The sequence below is a fragment of the Centroberyx affinis genome, unplaced genomic scaffold (genome assembly GCF_046629955.1).
Source record: "Centroberyx affinis isolate AG114_WGS23_722 - 3 ecotype Tasmania unplaced genomic scaffold, CSIRO-AGI_Caff_v1 ptg002383l_1, whole genome shotgun sequence".
Taxonomy (NCBI): domain Eukaryota; kingdom Metazoa; phylum Chordata; class Actinopteri; order Beryciformes; family Berycidae; genus Centroberyx; species Centroberyx affinis.
The window spans coordinates 1-24,120 of record NW_027280639.1 but is presented as its reverse complement, the minus strand read 5'-3'; the positions used below and the strand labels follow the sequence as shown (position 1 = coordinate 24,120).

The 24,120-nt window shown below is 42.3% G+C and overlaps 2 protein-coding genes across 2 annotated transcripts; both read right to left on the bottom strand.

Moving 5' to 3' along the window:
- Positions 1 to 4,516: 4,516 nt before the first annotated feature.
- LOC139656086 (sarcoplasmic reticulum histidine-rich calcium-binding protein) lies at positions 4,517 to 7,124 on the bottom strand. The gene is made up of 6 exons (XM_071533572.1): positions 6,570 to 7,124; positions 6,176 to 6,479; positions 5,052 to 5,095; positions 4,790 to 4,861; positions 4,649 to 4,703; positions 4,517 to 4,557 (listed from the first exon to the last, which is right to left on the bottom strand). Exons 1-6 carry the CDS (start codon positions 7,122 to 7,124, stop codon positions 4,517 to 4,519), a joined length of 1,071 nt encoding a protein of 356 aa, XP_071389673.1.
- Positions 7,125 to 9,036: 1,912 nt separating this feature from the next.
- LOC139656088 (transient receptor potential cation channel subfamily M member 5-like) lies at positions 9,037 to 23,923 on the bottom strand. Its single transcript, XM_071533574.1, is given in 26 exon segments — positions 9,037 to 9,685; positions 9,892 to 9,982; positions 10,149 to 10,221; positions 10,337 to 10,469; positions 11,212 to 11,393; positions 11,648 to 11,813; positions 12,078 to 12,252; positions 12,357 to 12,376; positions 12,379 to 12,488; positions 12,672 to 12,787; positions 13,271 to 13,506; positions 14,080 to 14,129; positions 14,231 to 14,347; positions 14,578 to 14,690; positions 15,184 to 15,329; positions 15,609 to 15,738; positions 16,193 to 16,321; positions 16,606 to 16,707; positions 17,083 to 17,382; positions 18,040 to 18,161; positions 18,267 to 18,369; positions 19,112 to 19,345; positions 20,091 to 20,155; positions 21,134 to 21,311; positions 22,082 to 22,251; positions 23,746 to 23,923. Coding segments are annotated over 26 exon segments (3,441 nt in total). The 5' UTR covers positions 23,894 to 23,923; the 3' UTR covers positions 9,037 to 9,653.
- Between the last annotated feature and the right edge of the window lie 197 nt (positions 23,924 to 24,120).

Here is a 24,120-nt window from a genome sequence, read left to right as displayed (position 1 = left end):
AGCAATGGGAGGGGGCCCACTGTGTATACAATATTCAACCAGTATAGGGGAGACAGCTACACTACACCTAGCATGACTACAGGCCACACTTTTGGTACCTGTAATCAAAATACAGGTGATTCTAATGATCGGATCTCAAAGCGGCAATTGTAGGAATGTGACTATTAACCGTGGTAATACCAGATATCCAGGCAGTGCCAACTCAGGAAATATTATTAAAACTCCTCAAAGTTGATGAATCCTGGGTGTCACGTTTAGGGCCATCATAATATATTTATATAGCCCTTCATCACAAGCATATCTCAATATGACTTTACAGCAAATGAGCCAACCTAAATCTAACTAATCAACAGTCAATCACAAACGATGAACATTTAATACACAGCGTACCTGATAGTTATTTTGTTTGGTTTACATTCTATTTTTCAGTTTCTTCAATAAATGTAAATAAACTGGCATTAACAGTTCAGTTTACAATTTAGAGCAGCTGGCTTGTCATTATGAGAAAGATGAGGGGCCCCAGGGTTGATCCCTGTGGTAGCTCACATCTTATCCCACTGCTCTCCGATGATACATTAAAATTAGAGACAGTTTAGACATGAGACTGTAGGACAGGGATTATAGACTGGAGCTCCATGTTTTTGACAAAGGAGGGAGGGGTGGAAACGTCTTATTGCCTCTGATGTTTATTGTCATTGTTCACGTGTTTACACATACATCAGTCGTAACACCTACACAACAGGTTCTCTGCCCTTCACCCCCCAACACACAGCACCACACCTCATTACTCTAATCCAGTTCTATCTGTGTTTATCCTCCCTCAGAAACCACACAGCCCTCACTTTCTGAACCAGTAACAAACAGGAAAACACACTAGTGACTTGGCATGGGGAAATGACACCATATACATGATTACACATGTATGATTACACAAGTACATGATTCATTACAAAAAACTTGTCTCCTTGGAATTTGGAAACTGAGTTACACTTAACCTACGTGGAATATTACTCTGGAAAATTTAGGCAGGTTTTCAGTTGTTAGCGCCAAGATAAAAGGATACTGCAAAATATATATAATATACATTTTATTATTCTATAGGTTTAATACAGATGAATGATTGTCTATTCTTGCAACCATAGGACTGTAGGAGAGTCATTCCCATTCAAAACGTCTTTATAGAAGACGAATCCGGACACATGTTCCGGGATGGTGGGATTCGGAGAGGCGGCCATTTTTCTGTGCACCGTGGCCTAGCTTCAGTATAAACCACAGGTATACACAGATTGCTGAGTCGAGAGAGACTGGCACGGTATTTTCAATAGCCTACTAGCAACATTCCCTTGAATTGTTTTTAACATTTCTGTTGTGATCAACACAAAGACAACGTCGATCAACTTTACAAGCCCTGGGTAGGATGACTCTTTAGTGGAGAAGAACTGCTTCGGCAACATTTCAAGCATTGCAGCTGAATGAAGTTGTCACTCATACCGCCACTAGGTATAGGCCTAAGTCTTTTACAACTTCCTGCTTAATAGGTAGAAAGTTTTGAAATCATTAGGCTACACAGTGAGCATAAGTAGCTGGGTTCAGTTTCAGCCGATGTCCATTAACGAACGCCAACTTTCCTACTCCACTAAAATTTGGCTAAACTACATTAGTTTATACTATAAACTAATGTAGTTTAGCCAAATTTTAGGCACACCCATACAATTTTAAAGAACCTATTTGTTTTTATTGTATTTATTTAATTCGAGGGCTCCCACCTGTATAACAGGGAGTGGTGTTGTTGTAGTTCATTAATACATTTAGAATAGATTTTTAGATTAGATTATTAGAATAGAACAGATTAGCCAAAATAATTTGGGTTCTTTTTGTTTTTTAATGGTCCCTGGCCCGTTACAAGTATGAATAGGTGGGCCTTGGAGTAGAAAAGGTTGAGAACCCCTGGTTTATAGCATTTACGGGATTATACTAAATTAAAAAGGTAACCCACCCGTTTGAGGATGCTTAACCGCTAAATTTGCTAATATGCAGATGTTGACTAGAAGAGCTAGCGAGACAAGTAGGTTTATGTTACCGTAACCTAGTCGCAAACGTCAGCTTTCAGTTGAGTTTTGACAGTTGGCTGAACACTGCTGACACACAGTCAAATGTTCAGAGTTCTTTTATTCTCATCGGTGACCAGGGTTTGGGTCATGAATGGATTTCAAGTCAGCTGAGGAATTGGAATTTGAAAAAGCCTACAGGAACAGAATTGGAATTGAAATTTCAGGACGTTGAATTTAATTCATTTTTCTTACCACATATGAAATTACATATGTTATCAATAAGCCTACGGAATGAACAATGAAAGAGTTGAGAATTGATCCTGCATAAAATGTAGGCCTACACACATGATTGAATGTGGATCATTTCTTTGATCATGCGAGCTCATAACTGAAAAGTTGGAAATTTAAGCTAAGTCAAATGGTATCACAAGACAGCAAGTGGCTAACTTAGCCAATAATAGAAAACTGTAAACTTAGACATGTTGCACTGAAATCCAATAGTAGGCTGCATTGCCATTGTTATTATGATATTAAATACAATCACAATATCAAGCACGATGCCCTGGCTGTCTGTGTTGATCATAAACAGACAACTCAGTACAGGAGGTTTTTTGCCGAGTCACTGGCAGCAACAGGGACTTTTGTTTTTCTTGGACACAGAACAGACCTCACCTGAAAACACGTCTTGCTGCCTCACTCAGCAAGCAGGACCGCTGCTGGTCTGGAGAGCTCAAACACTGACAATTATCAGCTTTCCTCCAACCTGACAGGCCAGCTGAACCTCATTGTTCATCAGTACCTGATTGCCTGGGCAATTAACTTCATTTTCATCACTGACTGTCTCAAACCTCAGTGGCGCGCTACAGCAATGCCAGCAAGGTCTAAATTGAGTTTGTTCAGTGTCTGTAGAAAGTAAGATATCACCAAATATCCCCTATTAAACAAATAATTAATTTAAGAAGGATACTGTACAAATATCACATATTACAGGACTACTGGGAGATTATAAAATAAAACGAAGTTACCTATGTATCACAACCACACTTAAGTGCATATTAGAATATTATTAGAATAACTATATGAAAAACACATGGTGTACATATAGTAAGGAATAAGGAATTATGGAACTCCAGCATAATTAGCCTAAAGTCATCATGAATTAAACAAAAATGGTAGGTCTCCAATTTTTAAGGATTCAGATCGTGTTGTTTGCCATTCCAGAAGTTGACTTGTCTAAAATACAAATGTATGTTTAATTGGGGGACTGGCAGTGTGTCAGTGTATAGACATCAACGTTTTAAACATAGGAGAAATTTATTATCAGGTGAAAATCAGTAATACTGTATAACACAAGCTGTTTCTGTATTAACATTGGGTGAAATTGTAACATACAGTACAATAACCATATCTTTATTTGTTGCAATAGCCTACTGTAATGTAAAGGCTGAACTCCCTATAAGGAAGTTACATCTACTGGTAAATTCTATGTTGTTTTCAGGACTGGCAATAGGTTTAGGTGATTACAGACTTAAGTTAAATTTTTCTAGTGCATTAATCCCACATAGACTTCTGTCACTCCACTCTGATGTTGAGCAGCTGTGTTAATTACACTTTTGCTCCACTGACTGAAACGGCTGAAAACAAACAGTTGTTTCACAATAATGGTCCTGAATGAAGAAATCTGAACAAATTAGAAAATAAGACTAATGTATTATTCAGTCAAATTGTTCAGCATTGCGAAATTAACCAGTGTCGCAGTTAAGAAATGTACTTTAGTTCATTATGGCTACAATGTGTTTCATTTTAACAAAAATAAATTGGACTCTACGACTTATTTCAGCTCTCAGCGATAGTTGAAAAATCTACTATAACATAACCTAAACCATAAATAAATTTGTTTTTTTTTCTGAATAGCTGTCATATTCATTGACAAGCATTCGTGTGTTGCTGAGTCCACTTGTTGGTGACGTCAGAGCAGCCGGACAGCTCCAGTCCTGAGGACCTGATGCAACCACATGGTGGCGCCCAAGGGCACAGCTCCCAGCTCCCAGGGTGCTCAAAGTAGGGACGAAATGGTCCTGCAAAGGAGAGAGGTCAGAGCACTGAACTACACACAAACAATTAATATACTGAGGCTTGCCTTTTAAGCCTTTTTTGTGTTGCTGTACAAGACAAAAAATCTGTCTATACTAGGCTCATATAAGTACATAACCATATTTTCTGCACTGGCCTCTCCCTGATCATCACTGAACTAACAATACTGTCAGTGTTATTTATTTTTATATGCTGCCCTTATGCTGAATAAGTTGCAGACCTAATTTTCTGAGTTTCTGTCCAGTCTGAAGGTGTTGTATGTTGTCCACAGTTAAGAGTGTTGCACCCTGTTTTCTGGGCAGATCTTGCAAACTGTACTTGCCTTGGGGCAATAAATAATATTGAATTATGTTCATGTATTGTGAAGAGTCTTACTGAAAGAGGGACCCAGTTAGTTCGTCGACGAGGCCACCTGAAAGGAGCGATCAAAACAACAGTTTAGACAAGTCAGAGTTGACAAAAATGTAATTAAACATCGGTGTCATGGAATAAAAAGTATTTACCTGGTGTGCAAATTGTGTCACACAGCACTGGACAAAGGTAGCAGTGTGAGCATCCCTGGAAGACAGAAGCAGGTCAAAATGAGGAGGCTGTTGTTGCCTTCATCATGTATTAATATGGAGCTGGGTGCTGGAGATGCTTACCTGGCAGTGCTGACAGTGGTCTGACTCGTCTCCCTCTTCACAGGGGCATTTGTCACAGTTACTAGTACAGTGCTGAAGGAGGGAAGAGACACATGGTGCACTTAGGCTTGATCATCATGTAAAGTAATATCAATGTGATAATGTTCCTTTGAATTTGACAATTTTTACTTTAATGATGGGCTATGCCACCGTCGTTGAGGTGTTCATTACTAGTAATAGTTACACCATTAAAGAGGCTATTCCTCTCATCACATCATTTTACCTCACAGATGGAGCAAACACTACACAGAGAGCCTGAGTGGAAGTGTGCAGTTTCAGCGGCGGCCTCCTCTTCACTCATATCATCCTCGCTTTCTGCTGCGTCGTCACCTTCAGGCTCATCTATAAAAAGTCAAGAGACTTATCAACATTACTGCGCTGCGTATAAAATGATGTCTCCCCTTCATGTAAACATTCTTTAGATCAACATGAGATCATATTATCTGTGTCAGGTCATGGACAGCCGGTGTCCGGTTATGGTAAATGAGAAGATGCTTACACAATGATATCACATGTGCTGTAGCTGTGCAAGCTAAGCACTGAACACCAAGTACTAAATCTACATGGCCTTTACTGAGAAGGCCAATTGCATAGATAAGTATGTACAACAAAAGTCAGATGTAAAGTCCAGTGAGCAAACTATCCCATAACCAAACTTTGCAGTACTATTCTTCCAATGAATTGCAACTATTTAGACTGCATCATTAGTTGAAAGTGAATGGTTGAAAAACTCTGCAACACTGGAACACCATTTCACTGCAGATGTACCAAAGAGGCAAATTACTTCTAATACAAGCTGGTGCTCAACTAACTGTTTCTCAAACATGCACCTGTCAGCCTGACCTTGGTGTGCAAGTCATAATCAGGAATCAAGAGGCATGACTTAATAAAGAAATGCTGCATTTTAACTTTGGTTACAGCACTACTGTGTTGAGTGGATTATGTGTGTTAACAATACTGCTTCAACTCTATACCAAATGTACACAGCTCAACAGTACCTGTGTTTTTGGATCGACAAAAGGTTTGAACAGTTTAGATACTGCCGGCTACTGCAGAGATATGGCGATCTATTTTAAGGCTCTACAAGTGTGACAGCATTCCTGCAGTAGTTGCAGCTAGCCTCACAATATCAGAAAAGTCCATTACATTGACAGAGAGAGGATACACTTCAAGCAAAAGACTCAATAACTTATTATACTTCATAATGAATCACTACATTAAATGTAACACTTTGGCATTTTGAAGCAAAACCCTGTAGATATCCAACAAAACAGCAATTTCTTTGAATTTTAGGGTTAGGGTTATAGCGTCCTGCTGCCAACCATGATGTAATGTAAGTGGGTTCACTACCTTCATCCTCCTCATCTTCCTCTGCTTCAGCCGCATCCTCTTCCTCAGCATCGTCCTCATCGTCGTCCTCCTCCTCAGCAGTGTCGGCCTCTTCCTCTGCTTCCTCTTCTTCTTCAGCAGCCTCAGCCTCCTCCTCTTCCTCAGCCTCCTCCTCTTCCTCAGCCTCCTCCTCTTCCTCAGCTGCTTCATCATCCTCTTCAGCTGCCTCGTCTTCCTCTTCAGCTGCCTCGTCTTCCTCTTCAGCTGCCTCCTCTTCCTCTTCAGAGGCCTCCTCTTCCTCTTCAGAAGCCTCCTCTTCCTCCTCTGCTGCCTCCTCTTCCTCCTCCTCTGCTGCCTCCTCATCGTCATCATCAGCTGTGGCCTCCTCTTCCGCCTCCTCTTCCTCATCAGCATCCTCCTCTTCCTCATCAGCAGCCTCCTCTTCCTTATCAGAAGCCTCCTCTTCCTCATCAGCAGCCTCCTCGTCCTCATCAGCAGCCTCCTCTTCCTCATCAGCATCCTCCTCCTCCTCATCAGCAGCCTCCTCTCCCACATCAGCAGCCTCCTCTTCCTCGTCAGCACCCTCCTCTTCCTCATCAGCATCCTCCTCCTCCTCCTCCTCCTCATCACTCTCCTCCTCAGCGGCAGCCGCCTCCTCACCCTCCTCTTCGTCAGCCTCGGCCTCAGCTGCCTCTTCCTCCTCCTCGTCTTCTTCCTCAGCTTCCTCCGTTGCTACCTCTTCTTCTTCTCCAGCTTCATCATCATCATCACCATCACCATCGGCAGTTTCCCCGCCATCGTCGGCCACCACCTCCTCTAGATGACCTTCCTCTTCTGCGTTTTCGGCACGGACTTCTCCCTCTGCCTCAGCCACATCCTGGGCGCTCACCACACCGGACAGCGGGGCCTGGAATGGGCACAGGAGCACAAGCAGGAGCCCCACCATCCAGCCTTTCACAGCCGCCATCTTGGAAGACTTCGGACAGCTGAGGATTTCTTCTAAGCTACAAATCCACGCAGGATGAACAGCCCTGCTCTGCTCGTTCCCCTTGGAAACAAAGACAATCTTTGTCAACACTTAAAAACAAAGTTAATCCGTGGAAAAGGCCTCTGTGTTGGCAGGAGGTTGAAGACGATTCGGGGATATTGTTCAGGTTATGGCTCCAGGCCGCAGAGAGAGGGGGACAGGAGGGCCGAGGACAGAAGACTGACAGAGCAGCGAGCCAGCCTTGTGCTGGGAACACAGAGGACACAGTGGCAACAGGATTGGGTGTGTGAGTGTGTGAGTGTGTGTATATGACTGACAGAGGCACATGTCTGGGAAGAATGCTCCTGATGCCCTTAACCCAGTGTATTAGAGTGGGGGCGTGTACATCTCAGGGGTGACTGTGTGTGTGTGTGTGTGTGTGTGTTGGGGGGGGGTTAAGACTACAGGAGGGTGGGCAAAAGAGAGGTCAAGAACATATGGATTTAACTGAAGAGGGGCAAGTATGTTTCCTTGCATTAAATAATTCAACCTGAATAGGACTCGCCAAGAAAGAAGACATGAATGAGATATTTGAATGAATTTACATTAGAGGTAGGACAGCTGATTTTTCCCAACGTGTCAAGGGGCTACTGTAAAGCAGATAGAGGGGAACATGTCAAAATGATGTATGGCAGATGTAAATAGAAGGAAATGGAGATGATGGCGGTCTGGACATGTGCAACGTGTGTTAGGTGTGTGCGTTGGCAGCTGACATTCCAAAGTAACACAGATTGCAGTTGAGGTGCGGTGTATTATTACTCCAGGATTTGGGATTATGTAGCCCGATGGGGGAGAGAAGGGAGAGCAGATCCAGATCCAGTAGCATGTGGTTAATTGAGAAGCATTTTAATCAAGTGGAGGGGAAGGGGGGGTGAATGAGAGATAAGGGGGTTGGAGCTGGGAGATTATGTCCCTGCCATCCTGAGAGAGACAGGCGTGCTGGGAGCGGGCAGCAAGGCAGAAGGTGGGTGTTGACACCTCCCAGTACAAGTCACTGGGTAGGATTGACAGGCAGGCCGGCCGGCTATTAAAAGGCTCTCTCAATAGCCCTGGCTCCACTATGTGACCTTCAATAGAGCTTTGGCACACTGAAACTTGGCACCATGCTACACCTTTCACTCTATCCATAACCGTTCTCTCTATACCCCTCTGCCTCTCTCTCTCTCCATGTTTTAATCACATTCTCCCTCACTGATTTTCTTCAAATTGTCTCACTCAAGTTCACACAATCTAATGCCCTGATCTTGCCCATACTTGTTTTCTCTTTATTACTCACCTTTCCACTCCTCTGGTTGGTCTCATTTCCAAAATGTCATCACTAAGAGTCATCACATGCAGCTTTACCCTTTGGCTTCATTGGATTTTTTTTTTTTCATTCAGGGAGTGAACATCATGACTTGAAGTGTCATCTCACTCTTACCTCTAATGTTTGCTCAACACAAAGCTGTTGTCAATATTCCCAAAGCCCAGGACAACACGTGATGGTACTTAGAGAATACAATTTGTGAACCATAGATTAAGCTTTTGTAGCGAACCCCATTTAGAACTAATGCCCTTAAGTGGTTTGTCTTTGATATACTGTATGTGCAGCGTTAGCAGTTTCACAATATGCTGCACATGTATATTTAAGTCGGAGAGAGAGAGAGAGAGAGAGAGAGAGAGAGAGAGAGAGAGAGAGAGAGAGAGAGAGAGAGAGAGAGAGAGAGAGAGAGAGAGAGAGAGAGAGAGAGAGAGATGGATGGATGTAACTTGATGCCAGTGGTTGTATGTTACATATGTGTCTGGCTGGGACATGCTGCCCCCCATGACCCCATTTAGCTCAACAGTCAGAATTCATTCATTATATGTGCCATTTAATAGCCAGAGTACAGTAATATACAGTAACATTAGCATTCATTCTTAACATGGTTTAACGTTTTGCTTTTTGTTACATTAGGATAAATCAATCATTTGGCAACAGCTTTTCAAACTGAACAAAAAAAAAGTATTTAAAATATGGATATAGTGTAACCCCCATGTAAACAGTGTAATAATTGAGTTTAAGTATCCATATCAATAATAAAAAGCTAAAACCAAGTTCCACCAAGTTCCAGCTACCCGTTCAAAAGTGCAGCAAAAACGCTTTCCAAGACATAATATAGAATTGGCTAGTAAAATACATACAACATCATGCCACATTATAAATACAGATACTTCCCTTTGCATTTGAGCACATTGCACATGTAAAGAAATATCAGCCTTTGTGTTTACGCAATACTGTAAAAAAAAAAGTAGTGCCGGTTCCCTTTCCCCTTTTGTTTCAGTTCGGGATCAATGAGAATACTTGGCAAGGGAACAAATGATAAACATTATGGTTGGCCAACAGTAAGACAGCTGCTAGGGCACGGTGTCATGGGAGCAGCCGAAGAGAGCGCTTCATTCTTGCCTTTTACTGAGCCTGAGTAACTGAAGGCGAACATCAAGGTTGCATCAGGCAGAAGTGGAGGAAGAGGGGAATCCGTCTGGGGAGAGACAGAGTATGAGTAAGGGAGGGGAGCATTTGTTACTTGACCACAGGTATGAAGGGCTGGAGGCAAACACTGAGGCTAAATATTACGCAAGACAGTCAAACAAACATCATAAATACAAACCTGTGACATATTAACATGCGGCCTCTTTTGTATGGTTTCAAAAGTTATGTTCTCATTTCAGAACTCATTAGAAGTACCTCTGAACGGTGGAGAGCGAGAGGGTTTGACTGTGCTGCCTTGTGCCAACGTATCCACAATCCAGCTGAGGGCGTTGGAGCAATACTCCATCTGAGGAGGAGGAGGATCAAAAGAGCAAAAAGCTGTACAATGGCATACAGTAATGCCCAAACTCTCATTTAAAGCACCTCTGAGAAGAGTGAATATTATTGTGGGTATACTAGGAGTCACTGCAGGAAGAAGACCTATGTAGACCAGAGACACCCTTTGGTTTTACCTCAGTCTCCAAAGCCCTCAGCCTGTGGTCAAAGTCTCTGGATTCAGTCAGATGTTTCAGCACACTGTCCACTCTGCCAAAGAAAACATTCACCTCAATACAATGGAACCAAACGAAAAAATAAATAGCAACTTCAGCAACTATGCCATAAGTTAGATAAGGTTCAGTAGGAAGGCATGCCAGCTTACTTGACAGACATCCGTTTGAGCCTCTCCGAGTCGCTGCCTCTCTGGATCTTGCTCTGGGCGGTCAGGAAGTTCTCCTTCTGGATGGTTTCCCATGTCATGAGCCTGTTTGCCGCTTTACCTTTCAACTCCAATACTAACCGCAAGGAAATATGTAAGCGTTATTATTGTGTCTGTGTCAAAGACGCTTCAGCAGGGTGGGGCATTGACCCCAAACCTTATGGTTGAAGCACAGTCTCTGTAATCCCTCCACCACCCTGCTACACCTGCAAGTAATTTACAAGTTAAATAGTTAGTAATTATCATGGCATCTTGGCTGCCAGAAACTGGGGTTGGGACAAAATAGGCTTGGCCTCAGCTATTCCTACAAATTAAAATATCACATTGACAGCGACTAGATGACACGTGTGAACGATTCTGGTGTTCATGACCACACTCATCTTTCAAATTGCACCTGACACTAATTTTACTGCCTTTATTTGACTTATCTTGATCGACTTATCTGAAATTAGTGCTGCAACTAACGATTACTTAAATACATAACCTAATATTAACTATAACTTTCATTATAAATTAATCTATCGATTCTTTTTTGATTAATCATTTAATAAGACAAATGCCCATGACAAGTTACATGTCTTAAAATTGCTAGTCTGACCAGAAGCCAAAAAATCCCTAGATTATAAATTTTATAATTATATGAAATTGAGAAAAGCAAGCAAATCTTAGCATTTGTGAAACTATAACCAGCAAATGTTTGGTGTTTTTACTTATAAATGACCAAAATGATGAATCGGTTAAATTTCTGTCGATCAACTAATTGATTAATCGACTACTCATTTCAGCACTCACTAAAACACTCCAGTTCAAATACTCACCAAAGTGGTGGATCTTGACGGAGGGCACCTTTCGGATGTTCCTCTTGATGAAGAGGTGGAGGTGGGAGAGGATGATGAAGGGCGGAGCCAGGGAGGGACGGGAGTGGTACTGAACGATCAGGTTGTAGCGCTGGAACTTCCAGTAGACGTCGCTGTTCTCCTGCACCTTGGAGAAGGTGTGGCTGGACGGAGGGAAGAACATCAGAGGACAAAAGCCAAAATTATGTTCTGTTTTGTCTCATTTACATCTTAACAACTGAAAAACAATGAGGCTTAATATGAGCGTGATGTAGATGGGGATGAGGAAAGGTGTGACGGACAGAATGTGACAGAATGGAGAGAGAAAGGGATGGATGGACAAAGTGAATAGATAAGAGAGGAGATTATGGGACTACAGAGACAGAAAGATGGAGAAACCCCCCTCCTTGTTCTCTACCTGAACATGGCGATGAGCAGATTGATGAGCAGTATATTGGTGACCAGCAGGTAAATGACCAGCAGAATTACCACCAGCCAGTTACCGTACTGGCTGCGGCACGGCTCAGCACCGCCCTGTATATCGGTCACGTTGTCTGTGCAGGGCATGTCCCACTCTTTCCCCACTGGGACGGACATAACGACACAGAGAGGATGAAAAGACGGCCATTCATTTAAACCTGGACGAATACTAGTTTCTGCAGTGAACTTTGAAGCACGGTTTAAGAATGGGATGCGATGGATGTGAAAGCAGGCCAGTGCAGGCTGCAGAAAAATACAATACACTTACATTGGCCTGAAACTAAAACAACTATAATTGCAATTTCTCCCCACATCCACAGCGCACACACACACACACACACACACACACACACACACACACTTTATACCATCGATCTCTTCCACAGGGATCTGTCCAAAGATGTGCAAGTACGGTCTGTAGAAAACTCTGCGGAAGATGCGATCTGGACGGGGATCATAGGAGTAAATGAGAGCCTGATTGGCTACTCCATATGCCATTAGCCACACCCCCAGGAAGAAGAGGAAGAAGAAGACATCCTTCATCTGCACAGGGGGAAATTAGCGTTTTGCAGTTATTATAATGCCAATATCTTGCTTAATAACTTTTGACTTATGCCGACTTCTGCCCATCTTTTGATATATCTCACCATCTTGCCGACAATGATGATTTTGGCCCCAGTTGTTTGTGGATGGCGAAGATGTGGATAAGACGGAGGGTGAAGACCATGTAGTCCACACACATGGCAGCTCGACCAAACTCATACGACCACTTGAACATCCTGACACACAAGCAGAGGAAAACAAATTTACTATGGCGATAGCACCACCCAGTGGTCAACTTGTAAAATGACTGTGCCTTGAAATACAAATACAAATTTAAAGCCATTTAAAGATCACTACTATAGTGCTGGTATTTACACATTGATTTCACATCCCAAAGGTGTTATAAAGGGTTTGTCTACCTGCAGATCAGCCCTATGATGAACAGGATGATGGCGGTGAGGTCACACTTGTTCCACACGTCCTGCATGTACAGCCTTAACCTCTGGCGCCAAGTCATAGATCCCACAAAGAATGTCTTGGAGGAGAAAGCATCAATCAACTGATCAGTTTATAGCCGTGTTGGTTAGTGTACTGGGCTGTTGAATCAGCTGTATGAATACATAGTGTCCTACACAAAGCACATATAAGTCAATAGATCAATAGTGCGTTGATATAAACAGATCACAGTCAGATCTAGCCAAAGACTAAAAAGATCAGTTCAGGAATGAGCCTGAATACTGACAAGGAAACACATTATAAAGTCATTATGTGCTTAGTCATATTTATCTGGTGTGTACACATATATGATGTTTTTTTTTTAATTACTTATTCTGCTGTCTTGGTATTTTTGTATTGTTGTTCCTTGCACTCCTTTTTTTTGTCTCCTTGCAGTGTTGGCAATATATGATTTTACACTTACGCTACTGCTGCTGTGAGTCTCTCTAGATGAGATGGTGAATGTCAGGCAGATGTGTGAAATGTAAAAATGTAAGGAAGACATCTCTCTCTCTCCACCCACCTCCCGGATCTCCTCACACACAATGGTGAACACCCAGAAGTACAGCACGTACTCGGCGATGGCCGGGCCCGAGGGGGGCGGGGGCTTGAAGTCCACCAATAGCACGTAGGCAAAAAGGAGGAGGAAGAGGAAGTACATGAGCACGTTGCCCAGGAACGAGGTGACAGGCGCGAACCAGAACTGACGCCATCTTGACACGATGAACGGACGCTTGGGCGGGCTAGGAGGGCGTATGCCTGTGAGGAAAGTGAATGGAACCGGATTGGAAGATGATCACTGCAATATCACAAATCAACAGCTGCACCATAGCTCACTATGGACCTGTGTGTAGGAGCCACTCTAAAAGAAAAGATGCTTTGAGATATATTTGTGATTTGTAAATTTGAAATAATGAAAATAGTATCAATTGAAGTACTAGTGATATTGAATAGTTAATTGGTACTATAGTCATATTTGTTGATTATTACAGAACATTAGATTTTCCTATAGTTTCTTATGTATAATACAGTTTTTTGACTGAGAAAAATTATTGCCAATTGATGAGATTGATTGATAGTCTGTAAGCTTTTGTTCTTCACTAAATGTTTTAAATCAAGTTACTAGTCTCGAGATTTATTCGCGTCAGACTCTTTGCTTTTTGCATGGACTTCTACTGAGTAGTTGCACATTTTGAAACACTGAAGGAGTGCCGCTACACTGTGCTAATTATTTACTCAATTAGCCCTTAAGCCTCAAAAAAATATTGCAGGTCTGCTGTGGGGAGTAGATGAAGAGGAGTTCAGAGTTTCTGGCTGTTAAACACGACTCACCTTTGATGGTTGCTGATCTGGGACTGTTTGCTCCCTGTGCATCAGCTTCACTGGAACAACAAATAATACAAATAATAAAACAAAAAGTACAACCTCGACAAACTGACGCTCTGTAGAAAGAACCATGTGTTAGTGTATGTAGGAATATTACATGTGCTTGATGTCAGAGAAAGAGAAGATAGTGGTCCCGTAGAGGCTGTCGCTGTCCCGGCCCGGTGCGTCATCGCTTGGCTTCCCCGAATCCTCTTGCTGCTGGTCCTCATGTTTCCTGTGAGGTGGGGTAAATTGTTAAAATACAATATACATGACAGATGCCATTGTGTAGAGTGTGAGTACGGTGAAATAGAAATTATTGACAGTTCTGAAATCTGAAACTTCTGGATGCTAATGACAAGAAAAAGAAAAAAAAATCACTGGACTAAGAGCTTCTGGGAAAGAGAAAAGAGCAGAGTTGGCAGGTAGTCAGAGCGAGGATCATGTGGAGGCTGTGGACTAAACCTGAAGGAGATGAGGTTGGTGTAGCAGAGGACGGGGCAGAAGAAGGTGAGCACGTGCTTCCACACCTCCGTGCTCCTCTTCATGTCGCCCCACCAGATCTGGGACAGCAGGGACTGGAGGAGAAGGGAATTACACCATTTTTAACACCTACAGTGTAATCAATCCATTGGCTTTATACAAAAGTGTATGTATTTTTTTTGTATACCTCATCTTTTTTTGTGTAATTTGTCATCTATTTACCTCTGATTCATTGTTATTATTGCTGTTATTTATTTAGTTCTTATTATTTTCTTCTTTTTCCTTTCTAAGAATAATTTGAGAGAATATTATTTCAGATCCTAATTACAGATAGGCTTAACCAATAGCAGACTATGTATTTCAGGTCTGATTTATTGAATGCATTTACAAATATAGAGATACAAATGGAATCAAACAGTGACCTGAAACTCCAGGGGGGAAAACTAGAGATACGACAAAAAGATAATTTGTATTATACTTGATTTATTTGATAACTGTTCAAGGAGATTAAGCATATATAAAATCGACGAAGATGCCACAAATTTCATTCCGCTGTCATCTTCAGACAGTCAAGACAGAGTGACACACCTGTACTCCGTCGTGGCTGAAGAAAAGGCGTGCGTCGGCGGCCATGCCCATCTGCAGGCAGGTGGTGCCGCCCCAAACTGGAGATTTCCTGATCAGCAGGGTGAAGGAGCGAGTCTCATTGCTCTGATAGCAAGAGCTGAACACATCTGAGGGGAGGGAGAGCGCACGCAAGGCAAGTACACAGTCAGTTGGGAGTTTCTTTAGATATTCACCATTTGGGAAAGAAAAATGGAACCAAAACATTATGTACAAATTTGTACTTTTTTGAGCATGTAATCATCTGTACATCTGTACTGTAGTTTAGACGTAAACAAGGAGATATCACTGAGCATGTCTGTGGAGGAACAAAATGTCCGCTCATCTATTTTTGCATGCATTGTATGATTTATTGCTGTAATTGGTGGATGATGGATTCAAGGTCTCACCATGTGCCAGGTTCTCAAACCGCTGTGCCAGCTCTTTCATGGACAGCTTGGTCTCCGTCTCGCTCTCCAGCTTGGACAGCTCCCTCAGCATCTTACAGCCGCTCAGAGCGCTCAGCACCGACTCCCCCGCCTGAGAGAGACAGGGAGGAAGACAGCAGTAGGACTGAGTACAAACTCCTTCCACACTAGTTACTGTTAGGCCAGGTTTATACTCTGCTCTGTGAAGCTGGAAAAAGTACATGGTTCATTCTCTTCATACAATTTTTCTTCATGATCAGAGCCACTTTCTGTAGAGACACACTCATGGCTGAAATTGTCGGTAGTCACACCATGTGCAAGTTGAGCAATCACATTTATCCAGTCAGTGGAAAAATGGGAAATGGGTGTAGTTTGAGAATAAAATATCCTGAATACAATTCAATTGAATTGTATCTGATGATAATTGTCGGTGTGAAGTGGTCAATCACCTAAAATCACTGGCATTGTGTTCAATATCATGATAATCATAAGGATTTTTTTTTCAATATCAATAAATATTATATGATTATATGATTATACAATTATACGAGTGTCAGCAGCTGTACCATCTCCCAGAAGAAGATGGCCATCTCGCTGCGGTTCTGCAGGACAGCCCAGATGAAGAGCGAGGCCCAGGGGTAGAGGCAGCGCTGGTCCCGGTAGAAACAGTCTCCACGCAGCAGCTTACTGACCCGCTAGGACAGGGGAAGGGAGGGAGCAAGGAAGGGAGGGAGGGAGCAAGGAAGGGAGGGAGGGAGGGAGGGAGGAAGGGAGGGAAAGAAGAAAAGGTGGAATGAGTCAGACAATGAGTAAGCAACAGACAGGCAGCACATCAGTTACTCCTGTCTTTTAAACTACACATGGATGGTTTATTTGATAAAATTCAGGATATGAAAACGGTTCAGTGAAGTTTGGGCTGCACAGTAAATAGTGGGTAAGTAATACTACAATGGGAGATATGTGGAGAGCTGAGGAATACCCTGAGAGCCCTCCTCTTGGAGGAGATGTGCTCCAGGCCCAGAGCAGAAAAGTAGAACGGGTGGCACACGTCACCCATTAATATCTCCAGGACCCGCGACACCTGGGGAGACGAGGAACAGAGGCAACAAAGACAAGTGGGCAAATACATATATACATATTATTTCTGATTGTACTCGAGAAAACCTATTGCAGAAGCTTTTGCCAGCTAGTAGGGACACCAAGTTTCTTAACATACATGTGTTGTATACCATGGTTAGCGGTCAATTTACTGTCAATTTATTCAATTCAGGATGAAGTCTTCAAAATCCCTTAAAAGATTGAAGATAAAATACTTGTTCTATATAAACCAATGAAGAACAGATTGTCTATTAATTTTGACCTGCAAGTGAACTGATCCCAACCCTGTTACATACAGCTCATAAAATAAGTATTAGTATCCTTTATATCCCAGAGGACATCTCTCCCTAAATCACACCTCAAAAAGGCTGAGCTCCTTGGCCGGCCCGCTCTGTGTGTTCCCCGCTGTCCCTTTGGCAGTCGAGTCCAGCAGGTTGCCCAGCGAGTGGACCGAGCCCGAGGTTCCCTGCCGCTCCGCCAGGCGGCGCTGCAGCAGCTGGTAGGCCAGCGTGCCGTCGGCCACCGAGCGGTAGAGGCTTTCCAGCCGGCCGTAGGTCAGGTAGTCCAGGATGTTGAGGCCGTTCTCAGTGAAAAGACGCACAAACTGAGGCTTGTTGTTGACCAGCGCGTCCGTCATGGAGTCCTCCAGGTCTTCATACTGTTGGGTGGATGAAGGTGACGGGTTATTCTGATGTTTTTTAATATGTAATTCAATAGCAGGATGATATTTCTATGGAATTGTACTATATTTACATGTAGTTATTTCATATAAACAATTCAATTGCACCATGTAGCAATTGTGGAAATCTTTACTGTAAAAACAACAGGTTATCTGTGTCGATAAACAGCTGATTCCAGGGTTAAAACTGATGAAAAAAACATAAATGTATGCAAGTGCACCAATTTCTCACACACATCTGTAGTGGTAATTAGAGCTGCAACAATTAATCGATTAGTTGTCAACTATTAAATTAATCACCAACTATTTTGATAATCGATTAATCGCTTTGAGTAATTTTTAAAGAAAAATAAGTCAAAATTCTCTGATTCCAGCTTCTTAAATGTGAATATTTTCTGGTTTCTTTACTCCTCTATGACAGTAAACTGAATATCTTTGGGTTGTGGACAAAACAAGACATTTGAGGACGTCATCTTGGGCTTTGGGAAACACTGATCGACATTTTTCACCATTTTCTGACATTTTATAGACCAAACAACTAATCGATTAATTGAGAAAATAATCAACAGATTAATCGACAATGAAAATAATCGTTAGTTGCAGCCCTAGTGGTAATACATAATTTCCCCCCCTCACCCTCCAGTGGATGTCTCCATTGAAGAGTTCACTCTTGGCGATGTCTACTCTGTTCCAGGTGACAGCGAGCTTCAGCTCCTCAGTGTAGGGGCTGGCGCCGATCGACATGCGCTGCTTACTGGCTGAAACACACACACACACACACACACACACACACACACCAAAATAAGAAAGTGATCTAACCTGTAATCTTTGCAATATTTATAATACAGATTAGCGGCATGTACCTCCCACCAAGGCCTTGAGCAGGACTGTGTCGAAGTCATCTGGCCCCTCCTGTTCTCCATAGTAGACTGTGATCAGATCTTTGTTCTGGTAGATGCTCAGAGCCTGGAGAGCAAGGAGACACAGGATGCATCAACTGTATACAGGAACTTGATATGACTACAATACTTTTTTGGGGGGCATTTTTGCCTTCATTTGATAGTCTAAAGGGAAGAGAGACAGGAAAGATTGGGGAGAGAGAGAGTGTAGTGTATTTATGCGTATTTAAGCTTCACAGTACACAGTAGAGAACAAAAGATCGGAGGGGGGAAGGGGAGAGAAAGAGATAGAATACAGAGATAGACAGAGATGGAGAGTGGATTACTGTTAAAGTACTGAATTGAAATGTTACATGGCTTTTGATTATATTGTTGTTGCTATAATTGTTCATATTGATGTATTATTGGTTATGTACTGAAAACTGTTAATGCCTCAAAAGTTACTACAATTGAAGCACTGTATTGCTTCGGCAACATAGGTCTCTTTCTTGTCATGCCAATAAATCTGATTTGAATCTGAATTTGAGTGTGACGTGACAAAGGGAAACCGATCAGACTCAAACCCATAATGCAATTCAACAGCCTCCCCATGCCGAGTCAACAGCATGCCTGAGGCACAAAAACCTCATCAGGGTCTTTGAAGTTGAGCACCAAATGCAATTATTGGCCAGTCAGTAGGTAACAAAAAACATTCCTGTCCCTGTAATTAGCTAAATCTACAGGACACACAGGTTCTAGAAAGCCTGCACTTTGTTGATGTTGAGTTGATGATGACTTAATGATGCATCTCTCTGTCCTCCGGCTCTTACCCGTTCAACTAGTTTGTCTGTCTCCCCTTCGGCAGGAAAGTGCTTCCTAACCCGTTCTGCCACTCTGTCTTTCAGGTCGACGCTGGGACCCGCCTCACCGTCTCCCTCAGCGGAGGACGGGACGACGGGGGCAGAGGACAGGTTCTCCAGCATGTCACTCAAGAAGTCGGCCACGCCTCCTGAACCAGCCAGCACCAACCAGGGAATGGAGCTCTTCAGGGAGAGATCCACTCTCTGGGGAAACGGGAGGGAGGAGAGAGAGAGACAGAGAGAGAGACCGAGAGGGAGAGAGAGAGAGAGAGAGAGACAGAGAGAGAGAGAGATAGTTAGAGATAGAGAGAGATAGAGAGAGAGAAAGTTCTGTTTTTTTAATTGGATAAGTTTATATTTTGCTGGTTTGTTTCCTCAGAAACACAAGTGATATAAACACAGAAACAATGATAGTCAGTAGACAGTGGAGGCACAGCAACACACAATAAAGCACCTTGAATTGAATTGAGAGAGAGAGAGAGAGAGAGAGAGAGAGAGAGAGAGAGAGACAGACAGAGAGAGAGACAGACAGACAGAGAGAGAGAGAGAGAGAGAGACAGACAAAGTACTACTTTTATTACTGCTATCAATTATTATTGTTCCTGTTTGATGTACTGTAATTTAAATGCTTTAGCAAGACATATACTGTATGTCATGCTAATAAAGCTCCTTGAATTGAATTGAATGAATTGAATTGAACTGAATTTAATTTAATTGAGAGAGAGAGATTTCTTTACTCATATGTTTCTATACTAGGAACACATAAATATGTTACATCTGACTGTGGCGCACTGTGGCTTTTTAAGAAAAACGAATAAATAATAAGGAAGGTTTGTTGATGCCTCTCACTCTTTCTGACTTTCTGTCTGACTCTTACCTTGTTAAGGTTGACCTAAATATAATGTAAATCTCACTGAGTGACGACTGAGATAAAGAGCAGTGACTGTACCTCCAGCATAGTTGCCTCTCCTGATATCAGCATACAGAGGACAGGGATGTCAATGCTGCCGCTGCCTACAAGAATAAAAACAACAAATTCATAAAATCATAACCCTCTCTTGAAAATAGCTCTTCAGTATATTGACTTCACTCTGATACATGACATTATGACTGTCTTTTGCAGAGCTTCAGCTAACAAACTACAAATTTTTTTCTTTTCATCCAACAGCTGAAACAAAGCATCTGGAAAAGCACCCTGTTGAATTTTTGGCATCTCCCGGCTTGATTTTACATGTTGAAGAACTCAGTCTAGGATTCATGCAGCGGCATGTAATGAATTTCGTCAAGCGGATGCCGAAGGATGAGCTTATCATCACACCGATCTACATGCAGTAATAAAGAATCACCACAAGATGGCTAAAATTATTAGAAATAGGGGTTGAAGCATAGACTGTATGTCCAATGAATGGTGTTCATGGTTGTTGGAATACTACACTTTTTAAACATATCCCTGTTTCCTTTACATTCATTTAGCACAACTGCCCCCCCCCCTTGAAAACCACAACCACTGCAAAGAAAGATTCATTAAATATACTTATTTTTTCTTGATATCTTATATTAATATCTAAATAAGCGCCTATTTTCAAGCACAAGAGGTAATGGAACTCATACTTGGAATAAGAGCAAGGTAAGGTAAGATAAGAGCAGGAAAAAAAAAAAAAATACTCCCATTCACTTTCAAATCTATAAGATCTGCCATGTAATTTAGGCACAATGAATGAGTTTTGATTGGTTAAATTTGAAAAGCCTATGTAATGTGTTAATTGCGCTTCATTAAGTACATGCATACTGGTTTCACCTATCCAGTTCTACCAGCAATTCCAAAAAAAGATCAACAAGGGAAAAAAAAGGCTACATTGTTGCTTGTTTCCCTCAGTCAAAAGTGTCATATTTTTTGCCATGGCCATGATAAACGATCAATACCCATGCATGAAAATTCTGATTCTAAAAATGAACAACAAAAAAAATTGATTAGAGTCTGCCCTCTCTCACCCCAGATGCCCGTGCGCTGGTGGGAGATGTAGTCCTCCAGCTTGGCCCTGAAGCCCGTCTCTCCTCCTCTGCGGCCTACACTCCCATCATCCACCAGCAGGAAGGCCTGGTAGTTGTTGTCCAGGCAACAGGAGTCCCGGGACGTGTTCTGGACGTAGTACTTAGCGGGGAAGCTTCCCTGTGGGATGGAAAAAATCCAGGAATAGGATGAGGCAGGGTTTCTTAAACTAAAGGTCAGGGGCCTTAATGGGTCAGGGGCCTGCTGCTGGGTGGATCCACTCCCCAACATAGTACTAGTATGTTTTAAAGAGCTGGTTGAAGAATGTATACTTTAAAATTGTTTGGGGTACTTAAAGCTGCACTAGGGAAGATTTTCATGAAAAAATACACCTGTCCTATCAGTCTATTCACCTATTTGCCTAAATTAAATTCTAGTGTCAAGTTTAGACACTTCTCTGCCCACAAGAAGTGATGAATCGAAACTGGAGGGCGAGTACAAAACTGACTCCTTAACAAAAGTGAGTGAGTGCTACATTGAGAAAAAAAAATAATAATAATAATAATAGTAAAAATTTTGAAAATGTTCTGCCTCTCTGGTCCCTTTGGTATAAATTGATCACTGAGCGTGCTGTGCGCAGTTTACTGACATCACATCACACGATTTCTGGGTATTGAAGTTCAATCTTTTCAAACAGCTTTAATTAAAATTCTTATTAGCAACATTGCTTCATCTACAGTATAAGAGACATTAATATCACAGCTAGCAACCTTACTGTACAACAATGATCTAAATAAATCTAGAATTAAATCTAGAATTAACACGAGACATGAGGTTAATATGTGGATAAAACTGATATAATCTTAAAAAAACAATAGTATAATTACAGTGACACTACTATGGCTGGGGGGGAAAAAAAATCTGTGAGTGTTTGTGTGCAGATGTGTGACCTGAGGGTTGACCAGCTGCTCTCGGTTGTGCACCAGGCCCCAGGGAGCGACGCCCAGCGCCACCACCTTGTTGAGGGGGACCGACGAGGCTGCGGTGGCGTGATCCCTCACCGCCTCTCCTACACACCTCCCCACGCCTTCACGCAAGCCCGGCGTCACAATCCACGCTCCTGGGTGTGTGTGTGTGTATGTGTGTGTGTGTGTGTGATTATGAAACAGTGAATGTGTGAGCAAGAGAGCGAAAGTGAGATAAAGTTTGTGGGTTTAGGTGTTAGAAAGAGAGAAGATGAATAGAGATGAATAGAGATGTCATAACTGTATTTTCCTCAGTTCAAAGCTGGAATTTGATTATGTTTGAAAAATGGCAACCATCAAATGTCACAATGACTTCAGTACTAATCAGTAAATTATCACTAAATCACTAAATCATACTGCACTAAACTCAAACTTTATATCATAGCTGGAGTAAATATGATTAAATACTATATCTATCTATCTATCTATCTATCTATCTATCTATCTATCTATCTATCTATCTATCTTTGAATTTCTCCAAGCATTTGTCTTTCATTTTCATTTTGTTTCATATGTATCATTTCATAATTAGGACTGGATTGGACTCTCCCATCATTTATGGCCGATTCTGTATTCCATTTAGATTCAAACCACAAATGTCCATGAAGGGTCGCGTCTCTCGATACACAAGGTGCGTCTATATTTACTAGTTTCCGTGAATACAGAAAGGAAAGGAAGGGACAGGAAGGGAAATGAAAGGGACAACCACTGCTTTCTCACACTACTGTACAGCATCCTCTGCCTTGCGCAACAACCATGAATCTGTGGCCAAAGCAGTAGCAGCCAGTGTGTGTGTGTTTATGTGTGTGTGACTGGATGTTTTTGCATGTGCCTATTTGTCTCTGCTCTTGATCTGGGGCCTCCGAGAGGACAGCTAGTTGGCGTGAGCTCAGACGAAGGGAGATCAGTACCGTGTGCCACCTGGCCTTGGCACAGCAGTCAGGAGGAAAAGGCCATTGTAGTACCAAATTAGGATCGGACCCCAAGGAGTGTAAAGCTACTACTACAGTTTGCAGCTGCGCAGCTTTTCCTGCCATGACCGACCTGAAACAGCTTGTTTTCATTTCTTCCAAGAAACTGTTGATTCATTATTTCATCAGCCAATTTCCTTAGAAATGTTGTGACATTTTAGTTAGGTTGGTAGCTCAGTTTGGTTCATTTAACATTAAAGTTACACAACTGCAGTGACATAATCTGTAGGCTATCGATTATAAACTACAACCTATTAGGTTACATTGCTATTGTACTGATGAAAAAATATTGCTCACACTGATGTCTTGGGCAATCGCATGCATGCCAATACACTTTTGACCTACATACAGTCACTTCCAAGAAAGGGAAGCTGGTTGTTTCCCCATAACTGAAACTTTAACGATATGATCAGCATTCCCTCAATACAGAGATTCAGCGCTTGCCAGTCACAATATGGCTCCCTCTGTTTTGACATCCAAGCATATTTAAATCCCACTCTACTTTCAATAAAATAATCAGGAAAATGGAAACGGCGGTTCAGAAAAAGAAAGGGGGATAAGTCAGTAGTGCTTCAAGAGGACTGGGTGTGGGACATTATAGATCGATGACACACCCACCTGTACTCTGTGAGGCTTTGACCAGCCCCTGCCTGAGGACCTCCCGTACCCAGTTCTTGACCTTCGCCCTGCCGTCCCCGCCCACCACAGACACCACCAGGTTGGGCGGCGGCAGACCCCAGTGGGCTGTCATCAGGGTGTAGGCCATGGAGGGGGGGGTGTCCCATGATAGACGCAGGTACTAAGTGGACCCAATGAGAGACAGAAATGAAAAACAGCTGATTGATTAACAGAAACATAAACACATGCTTATCTCAAAAGCGGCATTGTGAGCCTATATAAAGACAAGCTAAGGCCAGGACTTATAGAGTATAGGATTGTGATCATTTTATTATCAAGAAACCCATAGAAAACAGACAACATGCTGATACCACA